We start from the raw sequence: 26,029 nt of genomic DNA, 5'->3' as shown, positions 1-26,029 counted from the left end.
TTGGATTTTAATAATAATAATAATAATAAAAAAACTCACTCGGGAGGACAAATGTCTGTGTCAAAACCGTTTTTTTTTTTTTTTTTTTTTTACCAACATCAGTCCTGATCATAACTACTGAAAATTCATTTTTGTTTTCAGGACTTTAACCCTTTAAATGCCAGTTTGTTTACATAATGCCACTGTTTTACACACACTTCTCAGTACACATACAAAACACATACTGACATCCATACAACACACCCACACAATTTTAGCTGCATCATTTAATCAATTGGCCTGCAGTGCACTAATACAGCAAACAGAAAATAGGAAAAGCATGTTTTTGCTCCATAGGCTAAACATGAGAAAAGGCACCATCTGGTGGAAAATGTTAATTTACATTTTGAAGCCGGGGCTCCAGAATGAAAGCATAATAGAATTCATGAATTTATGCTTAAATGACACTGGGATCAAATATTGCAGTTTTAATGGGTTTCAATGGGGACATTTATGTCCTGAAGGTCTGGAGTGTGACTTTTGTGTACAGTGTATTATAGATGTAATTTAGAAACTGAGGTTGAAATATCAATTCCCCCTAAAATACACACCTTTGGCAAAATTTATGCCATTGGCATTAAAACAGCCAAAATGATTGAAAAAATGAGAGACAAATGTCCCGAAGGTCACACAAGGGTTTAGAGACTTCAAACAAATGCTATACAAGTTAAGTTTGACTTCAGCGATCCATTATTGGTCATTCGGTGATGTTTACTCTGTACATGATCTTCAGTTATCAGCTTCAGTTATAGAACAGGCCACCTGTCTCTACACTATGTTGGGAGCCCCATGTCTGGTGATGTCCAGTGTAGAGTTGTAAGGGGGGTGCTTTGGACACAATCTGTGGATTTTGGGTGGGAGCCATGCAACTGGTACTACTGCTTGAGCATGTGCTTGGAGTCTTTCTGCTTTGAAGAAAGGCCAACTGGGTCTGTGACTGGACCAGATTCTGAATCAGACTTTGGGTCAGGATGTGGTTCTGATGGTGGGTCTGGGTTTGGATTTGCTGGTTTGCGTGGACCAGTGCTCTGGTTATATTGAGGTTGTGGTGCTGGTTTGAGTGTATGTGCAGTTTATCCTTCCAGTCCTCTTGCTGTTGCCGATGGATCTTCATGTGGGCGTTTCTGCTTTTGATCTTGTAAAACATCCTGATAGGACAATTTGATGGGTTAAAAAGACTGACTGGACACAGGTTTTCTTAAAGCCATGGTCTTTACATTGCAATAAAAGAAAGGAAGCTCTGGAGTACCATAGGGAACATTTGTCCATACATACTTGCCACACTGTTTACAGGGAAAGCTTGTGGGAAGTGGTTGGGTGTGAATCTGTCTCTCAATATTAGCTTGGTTAACCAACATCTTTGGGGATGGAGAAACCTGTACATGAGTTAGAATTTTAAATTACACATTTAAACCACATAATTGGATATTAATGTGAGATTCAGCACTGGCTGTATTGGCAATGGTTTAGGTGATTGTGACCCCCCCAATCCTTGCAAATCCTTGAGTTGCTGGGATCAGGAGTGATCTATGCCAGGTCTTACCTGACTGATGACGACTGCATTTCTCTCTTCCTCACTTACTTTTTCTCTCTCACTCTTCTTCCTTTGTTTCATTGAAAGCCTCTTGGAGTTGTAGTAGTATTCTACACACTGTAACACCTGCTTTGTCCTCACCTAACACAGTTACAAATATGTTGACTTGTAGATGCTGTAATCTGCAATGTTTAGAGACTTAATGTCAAGTTTTCACCATGTTAATAATAGTAAAATATTCAAGGTTAATATTTCACCATTTTGTGAATGAAGAAGAAATCTTTTCCATAGATTGTAAAAGCTTTATGGAACAGTCTTTGTTCACTCAGAGTCCACATATCAGTGCCTACAAGGAAAGTGACCCTAGATTAGTCTAATTTCATAATAGCTTACTGTAAATATTTTAAGAGACCAGTTTTTACCAGAATAGTGGTAGTCTTCTGATGGAACAGAGTTTGAAAACAACAGCATCTCCAGTGCTGCCTGTTATGTAGGATTGGTAGAGATGGGTATCAAGGGGAAAAATAAAATGTATTGGGGTGAATTATTTCATTTGTAACTCGTTAAAATTCAGAGCCAACAATTTCTTAATTCTAAATCTATAAACACTAACTCTAAACCAGTGTGGTGCTTACCAGAATATTTCCCTGGCAACGTGAGAGGCTATGAAGAGCAAGCTCCAAATTGGCACCACCTCCTGGTAGAACACTGGAAGCACTGAGGTCTAGAAGATTCTCCACTGGAGGGCAGGGGACAGTAAGAAATCGCACTGATTAATGTATTTGGAGAAAGGTATCCAATGAATACCTACTGCATATTTGACTGGTTTGATGGTAATTTATTGAAATGTGTTATTTTTGTTTAATTACCTTGTTCTAAAATGGTGTCGTTCTCTTCTAAGTCCACCCAAGGTTTCCATAACATCTCCTCCCTGACTGATTCTTCTGGCCACACCCTATGCTCTCTTTCAATCAGATCTGGCAGCTCAGCCTGGAACTCTGGGCCTATATTTATGCACCTTGGGTGTGAATGGGACAAAGAAGAACTTGAACTGAACAGTCCCATTAAACCTCCATTCTTTTTTTTTATAAACTCAACCAACCACAGCCACACACACACGCAAAACAAATCTTCCCAAGAAATTGCGTAAAAATAGTGTGGTCAAATAAATGCATAGTGTCTTAAAGCTGATGCAATTTCTTTGGCAATGGTGCAGCACAGCAGAACTGCAAAAAAAATCAAACAGTTATTTTGAACACCCCCGTCTACCGTTGATCAAACAAACAAATTGGCCCGCACCAAACTCGCACCACTGGTTGAGACAGTGTTGCTGTGTCAGGCTGGATGGGTTGCTCAAAACAAACAGCCACAGAGACAAAGTGTTTATAGTTTGAGGAAATCAGCCTACAAACATAGAAAAAATTACATACATAGTATTCAGGTTCTAATGCCTAGCTTCAACTGTGATGGGAAGCCTCATAACTATGCACAAGTACTGGTTCAAAAACATAATACTCACCTGTGTGAGTAATCATCTTTCCTCTCTTCAGTCAACTGTGCTCTGTTTTCCACAGTTAGAGGAGACCGCAGGTTGCAGAAGAGTCCTGTGCCACTGCGGGTGGGATTCAGCATTGGGAGTGGCGTAAAGTGAGACATTGTTCCTTCCCAGTTCTCCATGAGCTCCCTACCCAACTGGATTACACTGTTGTAAGGGACTCCAGTGTACACGACAAATGGAACATTCTAGGTGATGGAAAAACAAATAATAAAGTTGCATTGTCGGTGTGAAAACAGTATCTGTGGAAGCCTTTTAAAGGTAACTTGAACATTTAAAGAATGAGTTAAAATTGATGCTACAGTGCCAACCACAGTGTAACGGTTGAAAACATAAAGGATTTTGGTTTTTATCCCACTTGTAAATAATTTAATATTTTTAACAGTTTGTGAAAATCTTTTGAAGTTTCTTCAAAATTACACATGATTCTTTGATGATGTCAGAATTACCCAGTAAGAAACAAAAGATTTGGAAGATTTGTTATTTCAGAGCATATTTAGCACAACATTGACTTGTATGTCAAACAAGCTAGAACAGACCCCCTTATGGTCACATGCCTGTGTACTGTAAGATCCCAGAGGTTTGTCTGAGGACTCAGCACTGAAGTTAAGCCCGCAAGTGAATCTTGACCCTTCTCCTGGTCCTGACTCCTGCCCATGGAGGCTAGACTGGTGCAGAGAAGGTCCAAATGAATGGGATAACTGTCCCAACTGTCAAGATGAAAAAGACAGTGGGAGTGAAATAAAATGAGTGGTTGTAGAATTAATGGTTGGCTAAACCAGATTTAAAAGGATTAGTTCACCCCAAAATGAAAATTCTTTCATCATTTACTCACACTCATGTTGTTCCAAAGCCATATGACTTTCTTCTGTAAAACACAATGGGAGATTTTAGGAAGAATGTCAGGAACTGGCAGCCTCATTCACCTTCAATGTATGGAAATGGACGCAAGTGAATGCTGACTGAGGCTGTCATTCTGCCCAACATCTCCTTATGTGTTCTATTGAAGAAAGTCATATGGTTTTGGAACAGCATGAGAGTAATAAAATAACAGAATTTATTTTTCAAGGTGAACTATCCTTTTAACTGCACAACTGCCATGATGTAAAAGCAATTAGTGCATCAATTTAATTTGCTTGACCAGACTGACGGTGAAGACAGAAATAAAATTGTGTCTGAATGTACAGTTGACAGACCTGAGGCCATGTCATCTGATCTTCAGATGTCCCGGGCTCATGGCCCAGCTGGAGCTGTACACAGGACTGTGAATGATGATGCTGAGCCAGTGCAGAGCTGAGGGACATCTGCAGTGAACAGTCTAAGCAAGGAAAGCACTAATTTCATTAATTCTCAAATCTCATAAATTTTCCAACAAAAGAACTTAAAATGAAAACCCTGCTGAAAAGACTTTTTATGCTGGTCCAAACTGGTTTATGACATGAGTGAGTAAATAATGATACAATCTTATTTTTTTGGGTGAACTATCCCTTTAAAGGTGCACTCAGTAACTTTTGAAGCTGAATATTTATTGAGCTTAAAAATACAAGTGCTTTTACTTTGAAGTTGCTCTCTCACACTCGTGCAGGTCCAGCGGGCAGCAATCTCCTGACAGCTTTCAGTTTAGAAGGGCCGGATCGCATGCTTGGAGAATCATAGACTGACCGTTATGGAACATTTTTGAGTTAGAGGAACAAAGTTTTTATCCAGGCTGATAGAATACATGCTTCAGAGGAACATACAGTATATGAGCATTCCACAGGAAGAAAAGGCTGTATTTGCACGTTTTGCAAGTTGCCAGGTTTGTGAATAAAATCTGTTTAAATGAGATATCCACACATTTGCAGACAGTATATTGTAGAACTTTTTTTTATATATATATTTGCCTTTATATCATTAGACAAGACAGTTAAATGTAACAGGGAACTGTTGAGGAGGGAGAGGTAGAACGAAACACAAGCACTTTAAACTTCATGAGCTCCTGGACATCTGTCATGGCTCTGATATGCAGGACAGTTTAAATAAGACGTTGTTGCACCGGCTTATTATTGTAGTAACACAATGGCATATTACAACAAAATTAAGTGTGATTGAGTCAGTGAGTCAAACGGTTCCTTCACATGCAAGTAGCCGATTCTCAACTAATCGGCCGAATCAGAATATCGGCCAATTATTGGCCTCGTGATATATCGGTCCACCACTAGTTATTAATATACTTTCCTAGTAAGTAAAGCGCTACCTGATTTGTTTGGTTTAGGGGTTGGGTTATAATTTCTCTGACTAATCAGGTAGCGCTTTCCTGATGTATATTACTGAATCATCCAATCAGGTATTGCTTTCCTTATGAATATAAATAATTCTTCCCCTGCCATCCTACATTTTTTAATTTCCTGTGCTATGTGCACCTATATGAGCGCTGACATGTTTACATCATATGACTAGCTGCCATTGGCAAGTAAGAACCTTTACACTTACATGATGTTGCATCTACGACGCTAGGTGTCAGCGCAATATAAACACAATAATTACTAAGTGCACCTTTAAGAAGCCTGGTGCCAGCACACTTTTATTGGATTACAGCACCATGCTGGGACTAGCATCCAAAACACAACATTGGCTGATGATCCAAAACACAACAAGGGCTGTTGCATGAAGCCAGTTTCAGTGGCTACCCAGGAAAGTTTGTGTTTAGTTTGAGCTAAAAAAAACTCTTGTTTTTCGGTCTTAAGAAGGCGGGTTGTTTTTTATCGGTGTTCATCACCATAGCAGCTTACGCTACATGGCTAACCTGCTCCGGAGCAGGTTTTATTCTGGGTTACAGATCGCAAACTGATACTGAACCAGTCAGCTATGAGTAAAGTGGCATCTCTGATGCAATAAAGTCACTCCCCCTGTATCTCTTGCTCCAAATTAAAGCACTTCACAGGCAAATTAATATATTAAATTAATTTAATATATTAGATTTACATATTAAGATATTATAAGATGGTTTATTTGAGATATCCTGGAACCTTGTTCCGTTTGAACAGCACATAAAACATTAATTATTGCATTTCTTGTACCTGTACGCAGTGCGTGATGCAGAGAACCTTGGGGAAAAAAATACTCTTTGCAGAAGTGTTCGTATGGTGATTCTCACACTTTAGTTACATATTTATTATGTGACTAGTCTTTCTACATGAACAATTCTATTCGTTACAATTAGATTGTAGACTAGCACACAAAGTGACATAGCTTGCACTTAATTAAATTATATTAGGCTTTTAATTTAAATGAATAGAATAGCTTTTACATTTGAAATTATATAGATTTTTATAATTAATTAGCCTGTATGTTCTTATTGTGAAGCTATATAAATTCAGTTACACATTATATTCAGTTTTCTTTTTTTCCGTGGCAGCAACAATGTTTCTTGTTGTGTAAATTTTCAAATTGTTCATATTCTTTTAATGATCTCTTGATCTTCAGCGGAGACATAAATCACACTGAATGTCTCGCAAGAAGTAAATTGTGCCAACTCTCTCCAATCACGTATTGGCTGTTCATGGCAATTGTAAATCATTCATGTGCACGAGATTCAGGGTTAACCACAAACTCAGGATCAAACTCTGAGTTGACAGAAAACATTTGTAGCAAGTGTCTTACAATCACCGAATCCGATCTAAACCGGTATGGCTCTATCTGGTTTTGTCAAACTGAAATCTATTCTGAAATTCTGAGTTTGCTCAACTAGCAACAGGCCACAGCTATTCTAGTCCTTACAGGAGGGAAAGTAGCCAATCAAGCAAAATGCTTTATGGCTTGAGGCAAAATTTCAACATACTATAGATCAACTCAACCGTAGTTGTTACATTGCTGGTTTGAAATTATATGTGCTGCTTTGGAAAATTACTTGACTACCTGTACCTTTCGGTGGAGAGCTTATTTGTCTCATATGGGGCCCTGCTTGTTCTGAATGAACTAGGGAAGGGCTAAACTCTTGTGGGAGGTGCTGGGTTATGTTCCCACTCTCGTTGTCTTCTGCTGGCAGCTGGAGCCAACTGGGGTAATTGAACCTGCCAGTGGAAGGTGAGGGTAGAGAGGGAAAGAACTGCAGTGACCCATCTGTCGGTGTTTGCATCTGCGATTGGCTTAGGATCTGCGCAGAAAGGAAGTGTTGATGTCGTTTGGGAGGAGAAAAGGAGGAAGGAGGGAGAGGCGTTGGAGGCGGGCTAAGTACCAGAGGGAAGGAGAGAGCATGTGAAGGAGGAGTAGAATTGTTTGGAGGAGTGCTGAACCCAATCTGATCTTCTCCACCCAGCATTTGCGAGGTGCTTTGACTGCAAAAAGCCTCGGAGAATGAATCCAGTTTCTGATGCTCTGTTGTTTCATAACTCTCTGTTGCCTCCTGCTGGTGGCAGTGAGAACTCCAGTTGTTCTCGTACATGCCAAGCTGTGCCTTGTTTCTGTTCAGTCCCACAGAGGAGACTGGGGATGTATTCCCCCAGTAAGCAGTGTTCCCTGATGGATCTATTCCATTCATAGTGCTCCCGGTGCCATCACAGGTTTCACATGGGAGGTGGTTGGAGACTTCAAACTGGCTCAGCCCACTCATTGAACCTTGCCTGTAAAGGTTGTGGCTTGACCTTTGACCTTCTGTCTCAGATCGGAACATGGGGGCAAAGGAGAGAGACTCAGACGGCTCGTAAGATGTATGGTCAGCCATGCGGTGGGTGGCAGTTGCAAATGGCTGAAGGACCCTTGACCACCAAGACTGCAGCAGTTACAGGACAGTCATAGCATCTAAAAACTGTGAAAAGATACAAAAAGATAAAGAGTCATCAAAACCCTTTCATCCTCACGAACGTTAATGAACTTTGAACCAACCACACAAACAAATGTGACGGTTAGAGAAGTTTGTTACTAGCAGAAACCTTTTATCTTTGTTTCCCATTCTGCCTCTGTAACAATAGATTAAAACCAAATTTAAACAGCAGTGCGTCAATGTTACAGTGAAGCAAGACAAAGTGATGCAGAAACTGAGAGAATTCTGCTGAAAGAACCGGCTTAAACCAGCTGAAGTCTTCCAGCCTGGCCAGCTGAAAAGTACCCAAAACCCCTCTAAAATCAGCAAACAGACCAGCTTGACAAGGCTGGGAGGCCAGCTATGATTAAAAAACCAGTTCAGGCTGGTTTTAGTTGTTTACTTTCAGCAGAGAAATCATCAAAGACCACAACGGCCTTTAGTTGCTTGTACTGCGGTTTTTGTTTAGTTCTCTTTCATCATTCTAAGAAGTCCAATCCGACTTTCACGCTAATTTTTTCTAGTGTTTATACTCACCAGTGTTCTTCTCACCATTTTCTTTTTCTCTCCATAATCTGTTGTTTCAGTTTTTGTGCTATCTGTTCATGTCGACCTGTCACAGTGAGTTGTGTGATGTGTACTACCCATGTCCCCAGCTAACTAAATTAAAGTACTACCACACGTGGAAGCAGACTCTATCTCTGCCTCTTTCTCGCTTGTGCACACACAAACACATTTTACATGAATGTGACAACACTTTCTCACACATATTTATTTTGCAGGTGCCACCTATCAAAAGGTAACTCTTTGGTTGTCATAGAGTCACCCCCTCCCTTAAAACTCTGAACCAAAAGCCACATCCTGAGGAAACAGTCACGGATCTCCCTCTATCTCTCTCTCCTGCTCTCTTTCTTTCAATATCTCTCTCCCACTTTCTCTCCTCCCATCCTTTAACCCCCTTTGCTTCTCGTCTATTTTTAACTGTTGTCCTACATTATAGTGTAAAGCAATATGTTGTATACTCACAGTCTCTTTAAGATCACCAACATCTTCTCTAGTTCCATAACATGTCTCATTCATGGTTGACATACACAGGAGAGCAAGAACAAAAGTGGCTGAATCCAGCGTAACTTCAGTTTTAACTATGTAACAATTCACAAAAGCTATAGGATTAAAGAGTGTTGTCTTCAGTGATGTTGGTAGGTTATGAGACCTATTGTGCATGTGGTTCAGAGTGTTACCTTTAGATTAGCATCTGTTGTGGTTAGTCACTTGAGTGTAAGGAACACAAGAGTTGTCAAACAGGCAGGTAAGGCGTGGGCGTGTAAGTGTATACGACATAAGTGAGAGGCAAAGCTTCCTGCCAAGTGTGTGTGTCGGTCAGAGTGAGAACATGTTTGTGTCCTTTTTTTGTATTTATGTTTTTGAACACTCCGATTGTTAATTGAAGTTCATGTTGCGTTTTAAGTATATAATCTTTTTCTCCACCCATCATTCCATCTGTGAGTGTGTTTATGCATTTGTGTGGTGAAAAGACAAACTGTGTTTTGCCAGTGAGAATCTGTGGTTGCTCAAAATCATGTGACGGGAAGTTGACCAAGAAACAACGACAGAACAGGAAGTGGACAAGGGAAACCTCCGTACACCCCGCCTCCGCTCTCTCTGTCTCTTTCTGCAAGTGTATCCCTCTTATACCCACAATATAAACCCGTACATTGTCTCCTCACCCCTTTTTCCACCCACACATAGTGTTTCCCTCCCTTCTCTCTTTCTTTCTCTCCCTTTCTGCCTCTTTCTTTTCTAACTTATTTGTGTTATTTAAATTGCAAATCTGTCTGTAATGGCAATAGCGTTTGAACATACAGCAATCATTGCCAGACTGTTTTATTTTTGACGATAGGTGAAAACTACAGGTCTACCCATGCATAGTGTCTTGGTCACAGACATAAAACTTTAAGAGACTGCAAATTTGGACGGCCCCCACACAGGCTGTAGGTTTGGAAGTGTAGGCTGATGAGGGTGATGTTAATTCAGTGGTTAGTACAGTATGAATGTACCTGCAGAAGTCACCTACACAAAGCTCACTATTAGCATAATGTGGGTGAAAGAATAAAGGTGTTAGATTGAGCAGACGAATTCCTGGACCAGAAAAATGTAGATCTTTCCCTCTCACTGCCCCACTTACCAGTTTTTGCATCTATTATTCCACCAAGTAGACATTTTAATACCCAAGAACAAAGAGTGTGAGAATTTTGCCTATAGATTTATTTGGATACTCAATATACCCTTGTACCGATGTGCCAAAACATTTTTGTTCCACAAAAGTTCAACCTCAAAATGATGTGATATACCCTACATCTACAGTATATGCCATCAGATAATACTGGAGAAGGCAGCAAACATGTGAAGGAGAGAATAAAAATATAGGATACAGTTGAGGGAAAGAGGAGTGTGGAGGCTGTTTTCTAGTTTTCTGTCATATGTGTGAAAGAGTCAACAGAGGAGGGGGAAAGCAGCAGAGCGGTTTGGACTTTTTTTCCCCTCTCCATCACTATCAGGCTATCAAACTGTTTATCTTACAGATAAGACAACGTTCATAAGTGCATGCAAAGAGTTTTAGGTCAAAGACAAATGTGTTGAACAAACATAAGAATTAAAAAAGGAATTAGAAAATAAACACCCTAGTGAGCAAATGCTACATAGTGTAGTTTACACAGACAAATGAATGTACATTTTGTCAAATGCAATCTAGTCACCCAAAATGAATTACAGTTTCACATGAGAGACATTAGAATATTTGCCCTCATTAGACATATGAAAACTTATGCAAAGTGAAATGTTCCAATGATGCAGGTCTGTCTTGCAGAAAGAAGAGTAAAAACTTACATATTTAAATGTTCAGTGAAACAACGGCTAATGCAAGAAGCAATTCAATAGCTTAAAGGATTTTCTGCTGAATTTCAGGAGTCCAGATTGCATCTCTTTACACTGTTACCCCTTGTAACAGAAAGATGGGACCACATGTCACCATAAGTGCAAATCTGGGAAGAGATTGGCTAGAATGCATGATTGCAGACTCATTCTAAATATATATGACTGCAGGTTCAAGTGGCCATCCTGTACATCTACCCTTCTCTATACTTATGAACTCTTCGGCTGAGGATAGCACATACTATTAGGAAGTGTTTTTAGTTTTTCAACTTTATGGTTTTTAACAGGGACCTTTTGTACTTCTGTAATTGTCATTTTAGGAATATACTTATAATAGAAAATCAACTCTTTGCAGAAGCGAAAGGCTGTCACCAAAATAAAATTTTAATGTATCCATTATTATCATATCACTATTAGTGCTATAAAAATGTAATATAATAATTGTTTTGTTTTTGTTATGTGTGTTCATATGATGTACTGTAATAACAAGATAAAAAAAGATAACAGAAGATAATAAAATTAAAAAAGATCCCACAGTACCTCAGATAACCAAAAAAAAAAAAAAAAAAAAAAAAAAAACAAAAATATATATATATATATATATATATATATATATATATATATATATATATATATATATATATATATATATATTTAACTCCAAATTGCCATTTGAATTCCAAGCTGTCTTGCATACAAACACAAACTATTTGGTTATTGGATGGCAGTAACGACAGTGAGCCCGTTGAAAGAGAGAAAAAAAAATCTACAGATTAATCATATATATTATTATATTATATTACACTATTATATTATATTACTGTATATTATATCATATTATATTAAATTATATTATATTATAATTTATTATATTATATTATATTATATTACACTATATAATATTATATTACTGTATATTATATTATATTATTTAAAGGTTTTTTCAATGCTAAGTAACGCATAATCCATGCGTGTTAAAGTAAAAATTCCAAAAGCACCTTATGGTGTCTACGCTCTTAAGAATAAAGGTTTGTCAGTGGTTCTTTCTTTGCAGCACCTAAAGTTCAGCAAAGAACCCTAATCTTATCTAGGTATCATCTCTTAAGGACAAGTGAAAGCCTCCGGAGTTCTTTAAAGTACCAGTGCATTGTTGCTTTTCTAAAGAACCGTAGCACTGAAACAGAATCTCATCTGGCATCAGGCTAAATCTTTTTAGAAGCTTTCTGTAATCTGTATTTTTAAATGTTAAGTGAACCCAATTTCTAATGTTTCAAATTCATGAGTGTTTTTCCACGGTAAAAATTAATAACATTGTAATTACTATTTAAATAAACATACTATATGCAAATTAGATAGTCTAACATTAAAAGTCCAATTATGAATACGATTACATGAATATGTATCTTTGACGGGTCTCACTTAAATTACTTTTTCAATGAGAAAATGACAATATTTACAAAATAAGGAAGAACAAAAAAAAAAAAAAAAGAAAAGCTGTTGATCTGAAATAAATCTGTATGTATTTTACTGAGCTTCTATGATATGATCTCATCCCTATAAAATAAGCGAAATATAGCTACTGCTGTTATAGATCAGTTTCATCACAGGTATAACTGAATATCCTTTCAACACAATTACACCTTTGTGATTGTTCATCTGTTTTTTCATATCAGTGCAATGTATGACATCAATTCATTGTACAAAGTCAATTCAACAATTTCTCCATAAATTCAGAAACACGGCATCATTAAATGGATGATCCGAATATATATTAACATACTTCTCATAAAATCAATAGGCAAAATCTAGAATAGGCAAAATCAAAATTTCTTGTACATTTGCTGTCTGTACATTTCTATAATTTTGGTTTACCTTTAATTGTTTACATAATCGTGCTTATTTATTGTTGATGGCCAACACCCAGTCAGTAATAATAATCAAGATCTGAGTAAGAAAGATGAAGATTTAGATTCAGTTTAGCACCTGAGTAAAGGAAACTGTTTCATCACTCATTAGAAAGTAGAATAAAAACATGAATCATAATGGACATAAACGGTCTTGACACTTGACACGACATAGCTTTAGGCAACAGCATTATCTCAGTATCTTAAGGCTAAATTTGGCCTCAGTGACATATATGTAGGAAATAAGCCTTTGATAGTTGTCAACATCCTCACATAATTATTTTGTCTTTTTTGCTTAGAAATCATTGCAATTATCAGGCACAGAGCTGTTAAGTCCTTTCAAATGAAATGTTTTACCTGTGCAGAGTATTAGTCACTAAAAATAGTGGCTTATTGTGTTAAATTATTTATTATACACATTTTCATTAGCGAGCATTGCATGCATTAGTAATCTTTCACTTTAGAATAGCAGCAGGGCCATGGAGACTGTATTAAATTATCTGTGTATATTTCAACTGAGCTCTGATTTCATAAATAACTATTCTGAATTTTTCTTATTAAACCTTGCTTGTTAAGGTCTAAAACATATATGCAAACAACAAAAGGACTGCACAGTGAATTATACTGTAGGCCTACATTAGTAGGTGCCTGGATTAATAATTTAATTGGCATGCACATTCCATTGACAGTGATTAGACCAGTGCTGATTGCTGTTTGCTTTAAAGGAAAGAACCTTTCACATATTAGTGGCTCGAGAATATCAGGCCCATAATTGGAGACTTTTCAATCTCCAATTGCATAAACAGTACAAGCGGAGTCAAGACAGAAATGAGCATTAAAGTTACACATATAAAAACATATTTCCTGAATACTGACAAAAAGAAATAGAAAGCATATTTTTAAAACAGAGTGTTTGTATTAATGGAACACAGACCCGAGAACAGCTTTTCAAACAACGTATTCTCGCAGGATTCTCTGTGTAATGATCAAATTCAAGTTTCTTGTAAGGACGACTTCACAAATACGCTCATATCCACATATTCTAAAAAAACAAAAACAAATAATAAATCAATGATTTTGTTGTAGTGTAAAATGTGGAATTGTGCAAATGCCATTGCAATATGCTCATGGAGCAAACTATTATTAGCATTAATGTCGGAAAAAGCTGCAAGTATATTCGCGCATTTCGCTGTTGCATAAACTCAACAAAAGCATAATTTGAAGGTATGAATCAAATATAGATAAAGTGAAGAACATTATTGTCAAAAAGATATCATATTGACATTTAAACATATCCTCTATCCTCCAATCGTATTCCAAAACAAGGCCTCTGCACCCATGAACTCTTTCATGATACATACAGATCCAATTGGCATGTGTGTTTACAGCCGAAGCAATTTTTGCATAAGTCTCCGGGTCTGGTGCAATAGAGAAAGATAACTTTCAAGCAAAAGCAAAGCACAGCTGCATCACTTTACATTCTAAGCATATAAGCAAACAAGATGAGTGTAGGCCAGCCATGTCCGCATCTTATACAACTTTGTTTGCAAAACTGAAATACATGTTTAAATACTTGTAAAACAGTGTGCTGACATGTCTGTTAGTCAGTTTTAGCACTCGCTAACACATTTCACTGTCTGTTCTTTGTTTTTTGCTTAAACAGAGTAAGACGGCGCTTACCTCTCAGATCTAAACTCAAGGCCCGCAGGACAGTTGAACTATGAGCTGGGAGGTACACACATGTCGGTATGCACAAGTGAATGAAGGAGGGATGCACTGTTAAGGTAAGACAGAAACAGAGAGAAAGACATAGAGAGACTCTGCGGAGGCGTGAGTTGGTGATGGTTAGCTTTTCGGTATGGCAGTCTTCTTTAGGCTCCTCTGATCTTTTGAAGCCTTCGTCATTGTGATCCTGGAAACCAATAAGAAAAAAACATCATACATGATAGAGAGAGACGAGAGAGAGAGAGAGAGAAAAAAACTGTATCGCTCCGACCCAGACCTCAGAGGCAGCTCTCAGTTTGACAAAGCGCCCATCCTTGCCCCTACTTTTTCTTATCTTCTTTTACTTATCCCTCTTGTATTTGACCTACCATTATTAAACACTGCAGTTTTGAAAAAGAGCAAAAGAGCAAAATAACAAAGAAAAACAGTTCTTAACAATTCTTGGCTTTAGTATATATTAAGATGGTTTCCTATCCATCAAACTGATACTAATAAACTGTATTAACCCTTGTGTTGTGTTCGAACACATTTTGTGTTCACGGTCAAAAATGACCGGCCCACTAAGATTGCTTATAAATATCTCATATTGCATATATTATCAAAAGATATTGCATTAGATCTTTTTTTATCAAACTTTTCAGTAATTATGACAGGTTTTGTACTCCTTTTTTGAACATATTAATATATACAGTTGCAATCAAAATTATTCAACCCCCCTGACCAGCAATACATTCTGGTGATGTGAATTAAAACACATCAACTAAAACCTCAGTAAACAGTCAAAGTAAGTTTTTAAAACACATTTGAGTGATTTTGAGAACAAAGAGTTCAGTTTACCCAAATTTTAAGATAAAAAAATAACAAATTCTCTCCACAAATATCATGTAAAAAATATTCAACCCCCAAAGTCAATCATTTGTGGAGCATCCTTTATCCTTAATAACAACAAATAAATGTTTCAGGTAAGTGTTCTCAGGCTTCGGACACATCTCTATTAGAATTTTTACACATTTCTCATGAGCAAAATCTTCCAACTCATTGACATTCTTTGGTTTCTGTGCTGCCACTGCTTCCTTGAACTCCCAACAAAGATTTTCAATGGGATTTTAATGATGGACTGAAAGGGCCATTTAAGGACATTCCACGATCTATCCCTGAACCAGATTTTGGACAACTTGGATGTATCCTTGGTGTTATTGTCTTGCTGGAAAGTCCAGTGATCACCGAGCTTCAATTCACACACTGAAGGCATCACATTTTTCATGCCAAAATGGCCTGATACCTGAAAGAATCCATGGTGTCAGTCACATAGTCATGGTAGCCATTTCCTGCAGCCGCAAAACACCCCCATAACAGGACTGACCCACCTCCATGTTTGACTGTGGGGATGGTGTCGTTCTTGTCATCACCTTGTCATCTTACTCCAGACGTACTGCTGACCCATGGGTCTAAAATTCATTTTCAGTCTAGTGTCATACATCCATAAAACCTTCTTCCAGGAATCCACAGGTCTTTCCTAATTACTTCTTGAATATTCAAGTCAACATTTCCTTTGGTGAAGTTTTGCTTTCTTCCACACTCCAAGAAGGTTGCTGTTTTACCATATTTTAAAAATGTATGAAAGATGCTGCCAACTTTGTCTATTGGTAACTGAAGTGCCTTGGAAATGTACTTTTAGCCATGACCTTTCTTGTGTAATGAAATAATCTCTTCCATTAGCTTTTGAGACAGCTTATTTTTAATTGCATTTTTTGCATAGAAATAAATTTTTGCTTACAACAGTAAACTTAAATTTTAAAACTTAAATAAGTGTCATTGCAGATTTGAAAACAATTTACTTGTGTAGCTTTACATATTTAAGAAACAGCTACATGCAATACGGGCTGAATAATTATGACATGGATGTATTTAAAACAAAATCCCGCTATTTAGAAATATTAGGTTATATATTCACACTATGACTTTGAATGTGTCACTCAACTGATATAGATGTAAAGTTTAAAAATTCTGGGTTATCAGAAAAGCTTATCTTTGTAAATCCTTACTGTCTTGGGGGGGTTTGAATAATTTTGTTTGCAACTGTACATATATACAGGGTTGGGGAGTAACGGAATACATGTAACAGAATTACATATTTAAAATACAAAATATAAGTAACTGTATTCCACTACAGTTACAATTTAAATCATTGGTAATTAGAATACAGTTACATTCTAAAAGTATTTTGATTACTGAAGAGATTACTTTGCATTTTATTGTCATTTGTTTCATTTAATATTTAGTCCTTTCAGATGGAAAACATTTACACATATAAATGATGCAATCCAAAGTGCATTTGAACAGCGGTGAAACACTTTCTTATGATGTGTTACATTCACACGAGCAGACAGAGAAGTAAGTTTGAAGTAAGTTTGGAGCAGAAGAAATAGAAATAAACCTTGTGTAAATTGTCAGCTTTATGCTAAGCTAAAATGCTATTTCTAGCCATTTTACATGCACGTTACCAGGCACGATCATATTTTTTTATCAAGAAAATTCACATTGGATCATAATTTCTTTTTTCTAGTAAGACCTTTGATATTAGGGCAAAAATCATATTCTTGATAATAATTTTTGTATTGTTTTCCTGTAAAAATATCTAAAAATCCTTAAAACTAGATCAATTTGATTTATCTTGTTTTAGAAACAACACTGCATAAGATATTTAGGTTTTTCAGAGAATGTATTTTTAACATGTGTATTTTGTCTTACTGTACTGGCAGAGTTTTTATAGTTAAAACAAGTTAAAAAATCTACCAGTGCTGAAGAAGTAATCCATAGTATTTAGAATACGTTACTGACCTTGAGTAATCTAACGGAATACGTTACAAATTACATTTTACAGCATGTATTCTGTAATCTGTAGTGGAATACATTTCAAAAGTAACCCTCCCAACCCTGTATATATATATATACAGTTGTGCTCAAAAGTTTGCGTACCCTGGCAGAAATTGTGAAATTTTGGCTTTGATTTTGAAAATATGACTGATCATGCCAAAAAAGTCATACAATCGTCTTTTATTTAAGGACAGTGATCATATGAAGCCATTTATTATCACATAGTTGTTTGGCTCCTTTTTACATCATAATGATAACAGAAATCACCCAAATGGCCCTGATCAAAAGTTTACATACCCTTGAATGTTTGGCCTTGTTACAGACACACAAGGTGACACACACAGGTTTAAATGGCAATTAAAGGTTAATTTCCCACACCTGTGGCTTTTTAAATTGCAATTAGTGTCTGTGTATAAATAGTCAATGAGTTTGTTAGCTCTCACGTGGATGCACTGAGCAGGCTAGATACTGAGCCATGGGGAGCAGAAAAGAACTGTCAAAAGACCTGCGTAACAAGGAAATGGAACTTTATAAAGATGGAAAAGGATATAAAAATATATCCAAAGCCTTGAAAATGCCAGTCAGTACTGTTCAATCACTTTTTAAGAGGTGGAAAATTCGGGGATCTCTTGATACCAAGCCAAGGTCAGGTAGACCAAGAAAGATTTCAGCCACAACTGCCAGAAGAATTGTTCGGGATACAAAGAAAAACCCACAGGTAACCTCAGGAGAAATACAGGCTGCTCTGGAAAAAGACGGTGTGGTTGTTTCAAGGAGCACAATACGACGATACTTGAACAAAAATGAGCTGCATGGTCGAGTTGCCAGAAAGAAGCCAATGCCACAAAAAAGCCCGGTTAAAATATACCCGACAACACCTTGACACGCCTCACAGCTTCTGGCACACTGTAATTTGGAGTGACGAGACCAAAATAGAGCTTTATGGTCACAACCATAAGCGCTATGTTTGGAGAGGGGACAACAAGGCCTATAGTGAAAAGAATACCATCCCCACTGACTGAAGTGATGTAGACACTGGATTATTTTGTTCAGTTTTTAACTGAACATTTACTGAACATTCTGATTTTTTTTTTTTTTTTTTAAACAATTCCTTCGAGTTCTCAACAAACTTTTAAGTCTATTGTCCTTTTTGTGTTTTGCATCAAAATTGTCTTGTATGTTTAAACCGCACTTGACTTACATTTGAAAAATAGTAATAGTAATTTAATCTTATTAAACTTTATAATAATTAAACAACATTAAATGTCAGTTGCTAACAGTGCGCTATTTTGTGTGACTGATTCTTTCTGATTCTTTTTTCATTGCTCTGTAGTTTAACTAACAAAAAAAGAAAAAAAAAGAGAATTAAAAAAATGTAGAGACCCTATTTTACAGGGTTCCGATGGTTTATTATTGAAGCATAGCCGTGATCAGCTAGCAGCTATATATATATAAAAAAATAAAAATACATTTTCTGCTATTTTTACATTCATTTGAGTGTAGGTAAATGGCTGAAAATGAAGTTCAAAAAAATTAAGAAAAAAATTAAGAAAAAAAAATAGTCTGGGTCAAAATGAGGGTTAAAATCGAACGTTGGGATAACAGACAGGTTTTCCATTTGAATGGCAAAAAACAGTTGATGCTGGACATGGCATGCTGAGAGAATTTATTCAGTGAAGGTGACATTTGTTGTGGTGACAATGATGAGGATGATACCGATATGAAAATGATGGTTATTTAAACTGCAACACAGCTGTCAGATGCCCAGTTTTATTTAAGGGAGAGTTACTCTTTCATGTAGGCTAGATTTTTTTTTTACATTTTTTTTTTTTTTTTTTTTGGACAGTCCGAGAACAATATACAGTATTTGGTATCGAAAGTCACACTCTTGCTGAAGACAATACAGATAAGTCTAGTGGTGATGATAATGGTAGTAATAATGGAGGTGGTGATGCTCACGATGATGATGAAAAGTTTGAGATCAAAATGAGGTTGAAGATAATGGAGTTTAATAAAGTCTAGTGAATGTCAGTAGGCTGTAGCAGTAAAACCGAGATTCAGGCATGACTGGGCATTGTTCAGTGAGGAGTTTCACATCAACAGGGCGAGAGGGGGCGTTCTATCTTTCTCTCTGTCTCTTACAGAGAAGGAAGGAGGAGAAGGAGAGAGGCAGAAATGTGCCTCATAATGTGAAGCAAATCTATACAAATCAGTTTTAGGTTCAAAGTTTTTAGGTGCAAAGTTACCAAAGATGTTTTCTGTATTTTAAAGACATTTAAAGTGAATAACTTACAGATGTAACTTAAAGATAAGTTGCTGTGTGTGAAGGCTCTTTCAAACTCTCAAAAAACCTGATTCACTGCCGTCAAAAGTTGCCCAGAGTCAAACTGAAAGCCCCATCCTCACATATAACACACACACACGCACACACACGTACACACGTTTGACAAATACATGTAACACACACATACTCGAGACCACACGCTGTCATCTCAAGAGTGCGACGTCGTGTTTTACCAGAAACACGCCGCTCTCTCCGTCGACTCTGAAATATCACTGTACCCCCGCAGACGTGCATGAGCACACACACAAACACACACAGCTGTTCTGAGTAATCATACATAATCAAAATATAAAGACAATTTCTTATGTGGACAAATACTGAGTTCAAACTGACATATAACTAACATATTATTAACATATCAAATGTATTCCATAAAATTGTACAGTTACGGCATAACAAATGAATTTCAGCCTATTTATAATGGTTCTGTTTCTAATGTAAATTTACATTATGTACCATAATTAATTCCAAACCAAATGTAGTTAATTGTTATCCAGTACTATATTGGGAAAAAAAGTGTGTGTGTGTGTATATATATATATATATATATATATATATATATATATATATATATATATATATATATATATATAAATATATATATAAACTGTTAAATGTATAGTAATTTTTCAATTGTCCTAGAGAAGGAAAAGCAATTGTTCCAAACTGAATTTTTTAATGCATTGGATGTAAGTTCAAAGTGGACACATTAGCACAGCTCTAGTATTTCAATATATAATCCAAATAATAAAAAAATGTCTATAGATATTTGAAAAAATATGAAACTTGTACTGTTTAAATAGATGATGAAAATTAACCAAAAATGAAAATGATAACATTATAAAGCACATTATCAAATAGATTTAATCAATAAGAATGAATACAGTTTGAATGTGTTAAACAGCAACATGCTGGTGGGAAAAAATATATTACATATAGACACTGGATGATTTTGTTCAGTCTTTAATTGAACATCTACTGAACATTCTGATTTTAGTTTTTTTTTTTTTTTTTTTTAAACACAGAGTTCTTAGCAAACATTTTTCCTTTTTGTGTTTTGCATCAAATTTGTCTTGTATGTTTAAACCTCACTTAACTTGACTTACATTTGAAAAATAGTAATAGTAATTTCATTATAATTAAACATTTAATGTCAGTTGCTAACAGTGCGCTATTTTGTGTGACTGATTCTTTCTGATTATTTTTTTCATTGCTCTGTAGTATAACTAACAAAAAGTGTAGAGAATTATAAAAATGTGGAGACCCTATTTTACAGGGTTCCGATGGTTTATTATTGAAGCATAGCCGTGATCAGTCAGCTATATAATTTTTTTCTCTGCTATTTTTACATTCATTTGAGTGTAGATAAATGGCTGAATTTTAAACTTTTCTTTACCACACACAGTTTTTCTTTGGATGTCTGTGGGAGGACATGCAAATGAATGGCTTCACCACCACTTATATCAGGGAAAGTTCACAATGAGAATTAGACAAAGATCTCAGAAGATCTCTTTCTCTCTCACTTACCCAAGATTCAGGCTTCATTTTAACTTCAGAAAAGATGAAATGGGACCAGCAGAGACAGAAGGTCAGTAAATGAGAACTACACCATAGGAATTTAAGATTTGACCTATGACCTCACATCAATCAACCACATTAATAATATCACAATAAAAATGTAATCTAGGGCATTAGGTACAATACAATATATCCATTGCTTATAGTGTTAATATTTAAGATTACACATTTAGCTGTATACATCCTGAGTAAAACAAAAAACGAACTAAGATTGTACAGAATGTTTTAATTTCTCTTGATAAAGCAAAATTATAGTATGTTGCGATGTTACTTATTTCTTAACTGAAGAGATTAGATTGATTTATTATTAGATGTGACCTAGTAAGTCATACTGACCCCCTTCAGTTTTTAGGTGCTTATTTCCCCCCTTCTTTTCTACTAGTCAAAATGTGCAGGAAGTAATACAGTTTCATACAGTACAGAGAATGATCGTATATGACACACATACACACACCTGTTGAGTTTAGAGTCTTCCTTTTCCTGCCCTGCAAATTAACGACATATGGCCCATAGCCAAGACACAAGCACACAACAATTATGCATTGTGTATAAAATAACATTGAAAACAAATTATGCCATGTACACACACATACCAATTATACTGATGCAGTATAGCACCACAAAGATGAGTACATTTACAAAAAATGACAAACAGAAGTAAATTTATAACAAATTTATTTGTAGTTAACTCAATGATTTAGTTTAAGATGGAATTTAATAAACAGCTCTCTGCATGGAAACAGCACAATTCTGGAATATTCTAAAACAACTTTGATAGTCTTTTTATTTAACTTATTTAGATGTTTTATTAAACTTTGAGCTCTTAAATGTATTACTATTATAGAATAGTAGTTAAAAAAATAACATGATCGAAAACATGTTACACTTGAAATTTGAATTTAAAATTCTAATGAAAAACATTTAAACTTTGAATTCCACTGTTCCTTAAAACTTGCGCTTATAGTGCCAAAAATAAGCTGAAAGACTCATATTTTTGGATTTTAGAGACCGCAAACAAAACCTAATAGCTCTGAGACATTAAGTGAGCATATGTCTGTCTCTAACCTGCATAGGGATAAGACAACAGAACAGAGACATTTCCCCAGTTTATGGCAATGAGGAAGCATTCACTTTGGTCCCAAATGTGGAGAAATGCTAATGCAGAGGGAGAACTGTAAAGGGACACAAATTCTCCGTGCAGAAGAGAACGCTCTTTTCCCCTTAGATCACTAAGTGCTTTGAAGAAATCACGCAAAGCAATACACTCATCTTGCAGAGTCTAGAGAGAGAAAACGATGCAATGTGTGAGTTTTAAACTATGTAAATGGTACAGTGAAGAGAACACAACTATTTATTATGAATTGCCAAGTGAAGAATGAAAATGTACCTTTGCTGTTGCATTGGCCTCATCTGCTGGGCTTTCCATGTCCCACATTTGAAGTTTTTCCTGTAAAGGAGGAATTATATTCATCGATTTTATACATATCAATAAAGTAAATATTAGCCTACTTAAGTGTATTTATGTGTAGATCACACAACATATTAACCACTTTATGAATATAGCTGGCTTTCTATGCTAAGGTTAAGACATCTCTTGGCATCTCTTGAAACATATTGAACTTTAACTTCATGAAACAGTTGCTGTCCCTCTAAACAAATACTGATTCAACCACCAATTTAGATATTTATCTATCTATGCTTTCATCCAAATGTCTCCCTCTCAAGCACTACTCACCCCTGGCTTTAGGGTGAACTGCAGTGTCTGAAAGAGTCTTACAGGCACTGCTGGAGTCCTAGAAGCCAGAGAGCCCAGGGTCCGTCCACTCTGGCTCCAGCCCAGGCTGGTCTGGGGATGCATGCAGTAGAGTTTCTATATTGACAGGGCCTGGGTGTTGCTGGACACGCACAGAACAGGCAGTCCTGCCAGAAGCAGGTCGACACTTGACCTGATCAGCAGGACAGAGACGTCATCCACTAGAGACCAGTGACGGAGCCCATCAAAGCTCTGATAGAGGGAGGGATGGAAGTGAGAAATGTAGTTTGTTTTTACATAATGCTCTTATCCCTGTTTTGGCCAGTCAGTATGACTATGCTACATTGGCACCAAACTAGCATGACTATGCTAGACTACCATATAACCAGCCTTAAAATACATGCTGGCCTAAGATGGTCTTCTCAGTAGGAATCTCTGCATGATGCCAAATGCCTGATTTTTTTTACTAAAAGTGTAAAAAATAATTGGCACTTGAAAACGGAAAAAAGAGAATGAACAAAATAAGACTGAACCTTTCCTGTATTGCGGATGGAGGCAGCAAGTAACCGTGCTTATTACCCATACTGGCCAGCAGGTGTCTCTACTGCATTCATCAATTTGCAATAAATAACATTTATATTATGATTAGTTCAACTTCTTAGCATTTGGCAACAGACACATATTTTTTCCCCGCATGTTTTGATGAATTTAGCTTTTATTGATGGCCAGGTTCTTGTTTTTTCTATATTTCCTAGGTCAGACAAGGAAATGCCATCGAATCCACTGTTTAACCAATACACACATGCTTCATAACAGAAATAAATAAATAAATACAATTAATAGAATAGAATAGAATATTTAGACAAAGGTTTTGGCAGCTAAGACAAATTAATTGGTATTATGTGTACTTTTCTATACATATTGCAATTCCATTATCTAAAATCTGGGATACTGTATATACTGTAATATTATAGATAGGGTCTTACATGTTTGGCTCTTTAGTGCTTCCCTCTTTCTAACATGTGCAAACAATATTTTCATCTTTACCTCCCCTTATTTAAAATCCACATAAATAGGCCACATAAATTTATCTTTCTTATCAGCACTTACTCTGAGTTTCTCAGCAACAGAGGCAGCATTGTTGAACCAGGCTGAAGCACTTTCATAGTTGGGTGTTAAATCCAGCACTATAGAGATACCTGTGAAAAAGAGAGAGACACCAAGGGAACATAAAAAAGAGACATAAGGGAAAAGAGGAAGTTGAAGTAAGCTAATCTTTTTTTAATTAATTTTACACAAACAAGTATATTTACACAATCATAACATATGTATTGTAGTGTTCATTTGATTCCATTAGCATATACAAAGTCTTTAGGCTCTTGAAAAAAACAGCAACACACATATTAATTTAGTCTTCAAACTCACTGGGGTCTGAGAAACATGTTCTTTTACATAGTTAGATGATCTCAATCATCAACTGGCACTTCTCTGCTTTACTTCAAAAAGTGAAACACAGGGCCCACAACACAAAGCCAGAGCTAAAGCAAATCAAGGCAAAAATCTTAAAACTAAAGAATAGTCTTTTGACACTGCTAACAGGCATTGTTTCTCCCAAAATACACAAAGGTCGATATACCGCTTACTTTGATACCATTTTGTTTAATGGATAAAGCAGACTACTAATTTAAGTACTCTTCATGCAACCTCTCAAATCACTGCATCAAAAGACCAAACAAAAATTACCAGTAACTGGAGTAAGGTTTTTTTAGGGACCAGTTTTAGGGTTTTCATGGGTGACGTGGAGGATAATTAAGATCTGCACAGCTGCTCTTTGACATTTTAGCAAGACTTCAATAATCAGAAGAGAAAAAGCATCCAGATTTAAAAGTAACCTTTTTATGGGCTCAGTCCAGCAGAGTTTTCAGTTCATTCTCAGAGCATACTTCAGGTTTAATAGATGTTAGTTTTAGTGTGTTCAGCTGGTCTGCTTGCACACTGTGCATCGGACCCAAAACAAGACCCTTCACCTTCATTTGGTTCAGATAGTCCAGCTTCTCCTCCACTTCTGAAGAGAGCGAGAACGAGAGAGAAAGAAAGAGGTGAAAACATCAGCACTGCACTGACACCAGACTCAACCTGAAACCTGGGCCTGTTTTCTCATTATCAATCTGCAATGAACACAGCATGTTTTCAATACTTCCCATATCATGTATTCCACATTTGGAATATCCTTGATGTATTTGGGCTACAGCATGTCTGCTCATGTGTGTGCAATTTTTAATTTTTCCATATACTCAAAACCAGACTGATTTTTTAAACTAATAATTATAAAAACTAAAATCAATATAAAATAATAATAATAATAATAAAAACAAAACAACAGAAAATGACTAATTAGTTTTTGCCAAGTTGCTATTTACAAACATTTTTCATAGGGTGACATAGGCAGAGAGCAGTATAATAATGGCCATTTCAATAAATGAACTGTTATGCATATAGAAAACACTAAACGTAGACATGTCCATTTGTCTCACCTATCAGTCCTTTGTCAGAGAAAGCATTCACATAAGATATCTGGTAGAGAGGACCCTTGTTCCACCAGTTTATTTCAGGTATGGGTTTACAGCGTGGGGCATGTACTATGATTACTACTGCCCCAGCTAATACGCCAGCCCAGCCCAGCCAAGCCAGAACAGAACCAGCAAGATCCAGCAAGTCTGATACCACCTGGGGAGATGCAAGATTTACTGTGAGTGTAAGAGTATATCAGACAGATAGGCAAACATATAGATCATTTAAATTATTTTATAGTGGTCATAGGCCTATTGGTTGCATACCCAGCTGTACCAGCCATTAACTCATCTTTGGAGAGGCAAGTAAATTTGGCTCCAGTGTTCTCTGGGACCGTGACCTTGACGCAACCATTTACAGTATTTCTTTACCTTCCGGAGTATCTCTGATCATCGGCTGCTTTTCCCAATCAACCTCGTTCAGTTCTATGTCCTTCAT

The 26,029-nt window shown here is 36.5% G+C and overlaps 2 protein-coding genes and 1 pseudogene across 7 annotated transcripts; all 3 read right to left on the bottom strand.

The window, feature by feature from the left end:
• Window positions 1-14,648, bottom strand: LOC127446788 (uncharacterized). 5 transcript variants are annotated; one of them, XM_051708017.1, is made up of 12 exons: window positions 14,424-14,648; window positions 7,032-7,914; window positions 4,325-4,446; window positions 3,686-3,838; window positions 3,093-3,316; window positions 2,443-2,591; window positions 2,209-2,312; window positions 1,996-2,056; window positions 1,831-1,919; window positions 1,622-1,714; window positions 1,315-1,415; window positions 1-1,187 (listed from the first exon to the last, which is right to left on the bottom strand). In XM_051708017.1, the coding sequence occupies exons 2-12, from the start codon at window positions 7,828-7,830 to the stop codon at window positions 782-784; spliced, it is 2,301 nt and encodes a 766-aa protein (XP_051563977.1). In that variant the 5' UTR covers window positions 7,831-7,914; window positions 14,424-14,648; the 3' UTR covers window positions 1-781. The 5 variants fall into 5 exon arrangements, with proteins under 5 accessions (XP_051563977.1, XP_051563997.1, XP_051563961.1 ...); XM_051708037.1 differs by lacking the exon at window positions 14,424-14,648 and adding an exon at window positions 9,150-9,201; XM_051708001.1 differs by lacking the exon at window positions 14,424-14,648 and adding an exon at window positions 8,935-9,129.
• Window positions 14,649-21,950: 7,302 nt separating this feature from the next.
• LOC127444510 (4F2 cell-surface antigen heavy chain-like) lies at window positions 21,951-23,189 on the bottom strand. 2 transcript variants are annotated; one of them, XM_051703898.1, is made up of 3 exons: window positions 23,003-23,189; window positions 22,655-22,714; window positions 21,951-22,546 (listed from the first exon to the last, which is right to left on the bottom strand). In XM_051703898.1, exons 1-3 carry the CDS (start codon window positions 23,123-23,125, stop codon window positions 22,328-22,330), a joined length of 402 nt encoding a protein of 133 aa, XP_051559858.1. In that variant the 5' UTR covers window positions 23,126-23,189; the 3' UTR covers window positions 21,951-22,327. The 2 variants fall into 2 exon arrangements, with proteins under 2 accessions (XP_051559858.1, XP_051559864.1); XM_051703904.1 differs by having other exon boundaries at window positions 23,045-23,189.
• LOC127416187 (4F2 cell-surface antigen heavy chain-like) lies at window positions 23,138-26,029 on the bottom strand (annotated as a pseudogene).

Source organism: Myxocyprinus asiaticus, chromosome 1 (genome assembly GCF_019703515.2).
Source record: "Myxocyprinus asiaticus isolate MX2 ecotype Aquarium Trade chromosome 1, UBuf_Myxa_2, whole genome shotgun sequence".
In the NCBI taxonomy this organism is placed as follows: domain Eukaryota; kingdom Metazoa; phylum Chordata; class Actinopteri; order Cypriniformes; family Catostomidae; genus Myxocyprinus; species Myxocyprinus asiaticus.
Note: the sequence above shows the minus strand (reverse complement) of the source record. Positions and strands in the feature narration are given on the sequence as shown.

Coding starts and splice junctions, on each gene's coding strand:
- LOC127446788 (XM_051708017.1), bottom strand. CDS start 7,830: ATGGCTGACCATACATCTTACGAGCCGTCTGAGTCTCTCTCCTTTGCC. Junction 3,839..4,324: donor ATCAGATGACATGGCCTCAG/GTCTGTCAACTG, acceptor TCATCTTGACAG/TTGGGACAGTTATCCCATTC. Junction 2,057..2,208: donor GTTGCCAGGGAAATATTCTG/GTAAGCACCACA, acceptor CCTACATAACAG/GCAGCACTGGAGATGCTGTT.
- LOC127444510 (XM_051703898.1), bottom strand. CDS start 23,125: ATGCATCCCCAGACCAGCCTGGGCTGGAGCCAGAGTGGACGGACCCTG. Junction 22,715..23,002: donor AGTTCACCCTAAAGCCAGGG/GTGAGTAGTGCT, acceptor CCTCCTTTACAG/GAAAAACTTCAAATGTGGGA. Junction 22,547..22,654: donor AGGCCAATGCAACAGCAAAG/GTACATTTTCAT, acceptor TTCTCTCTCTAG/ACTCTGCAAGATGAGTGTAT.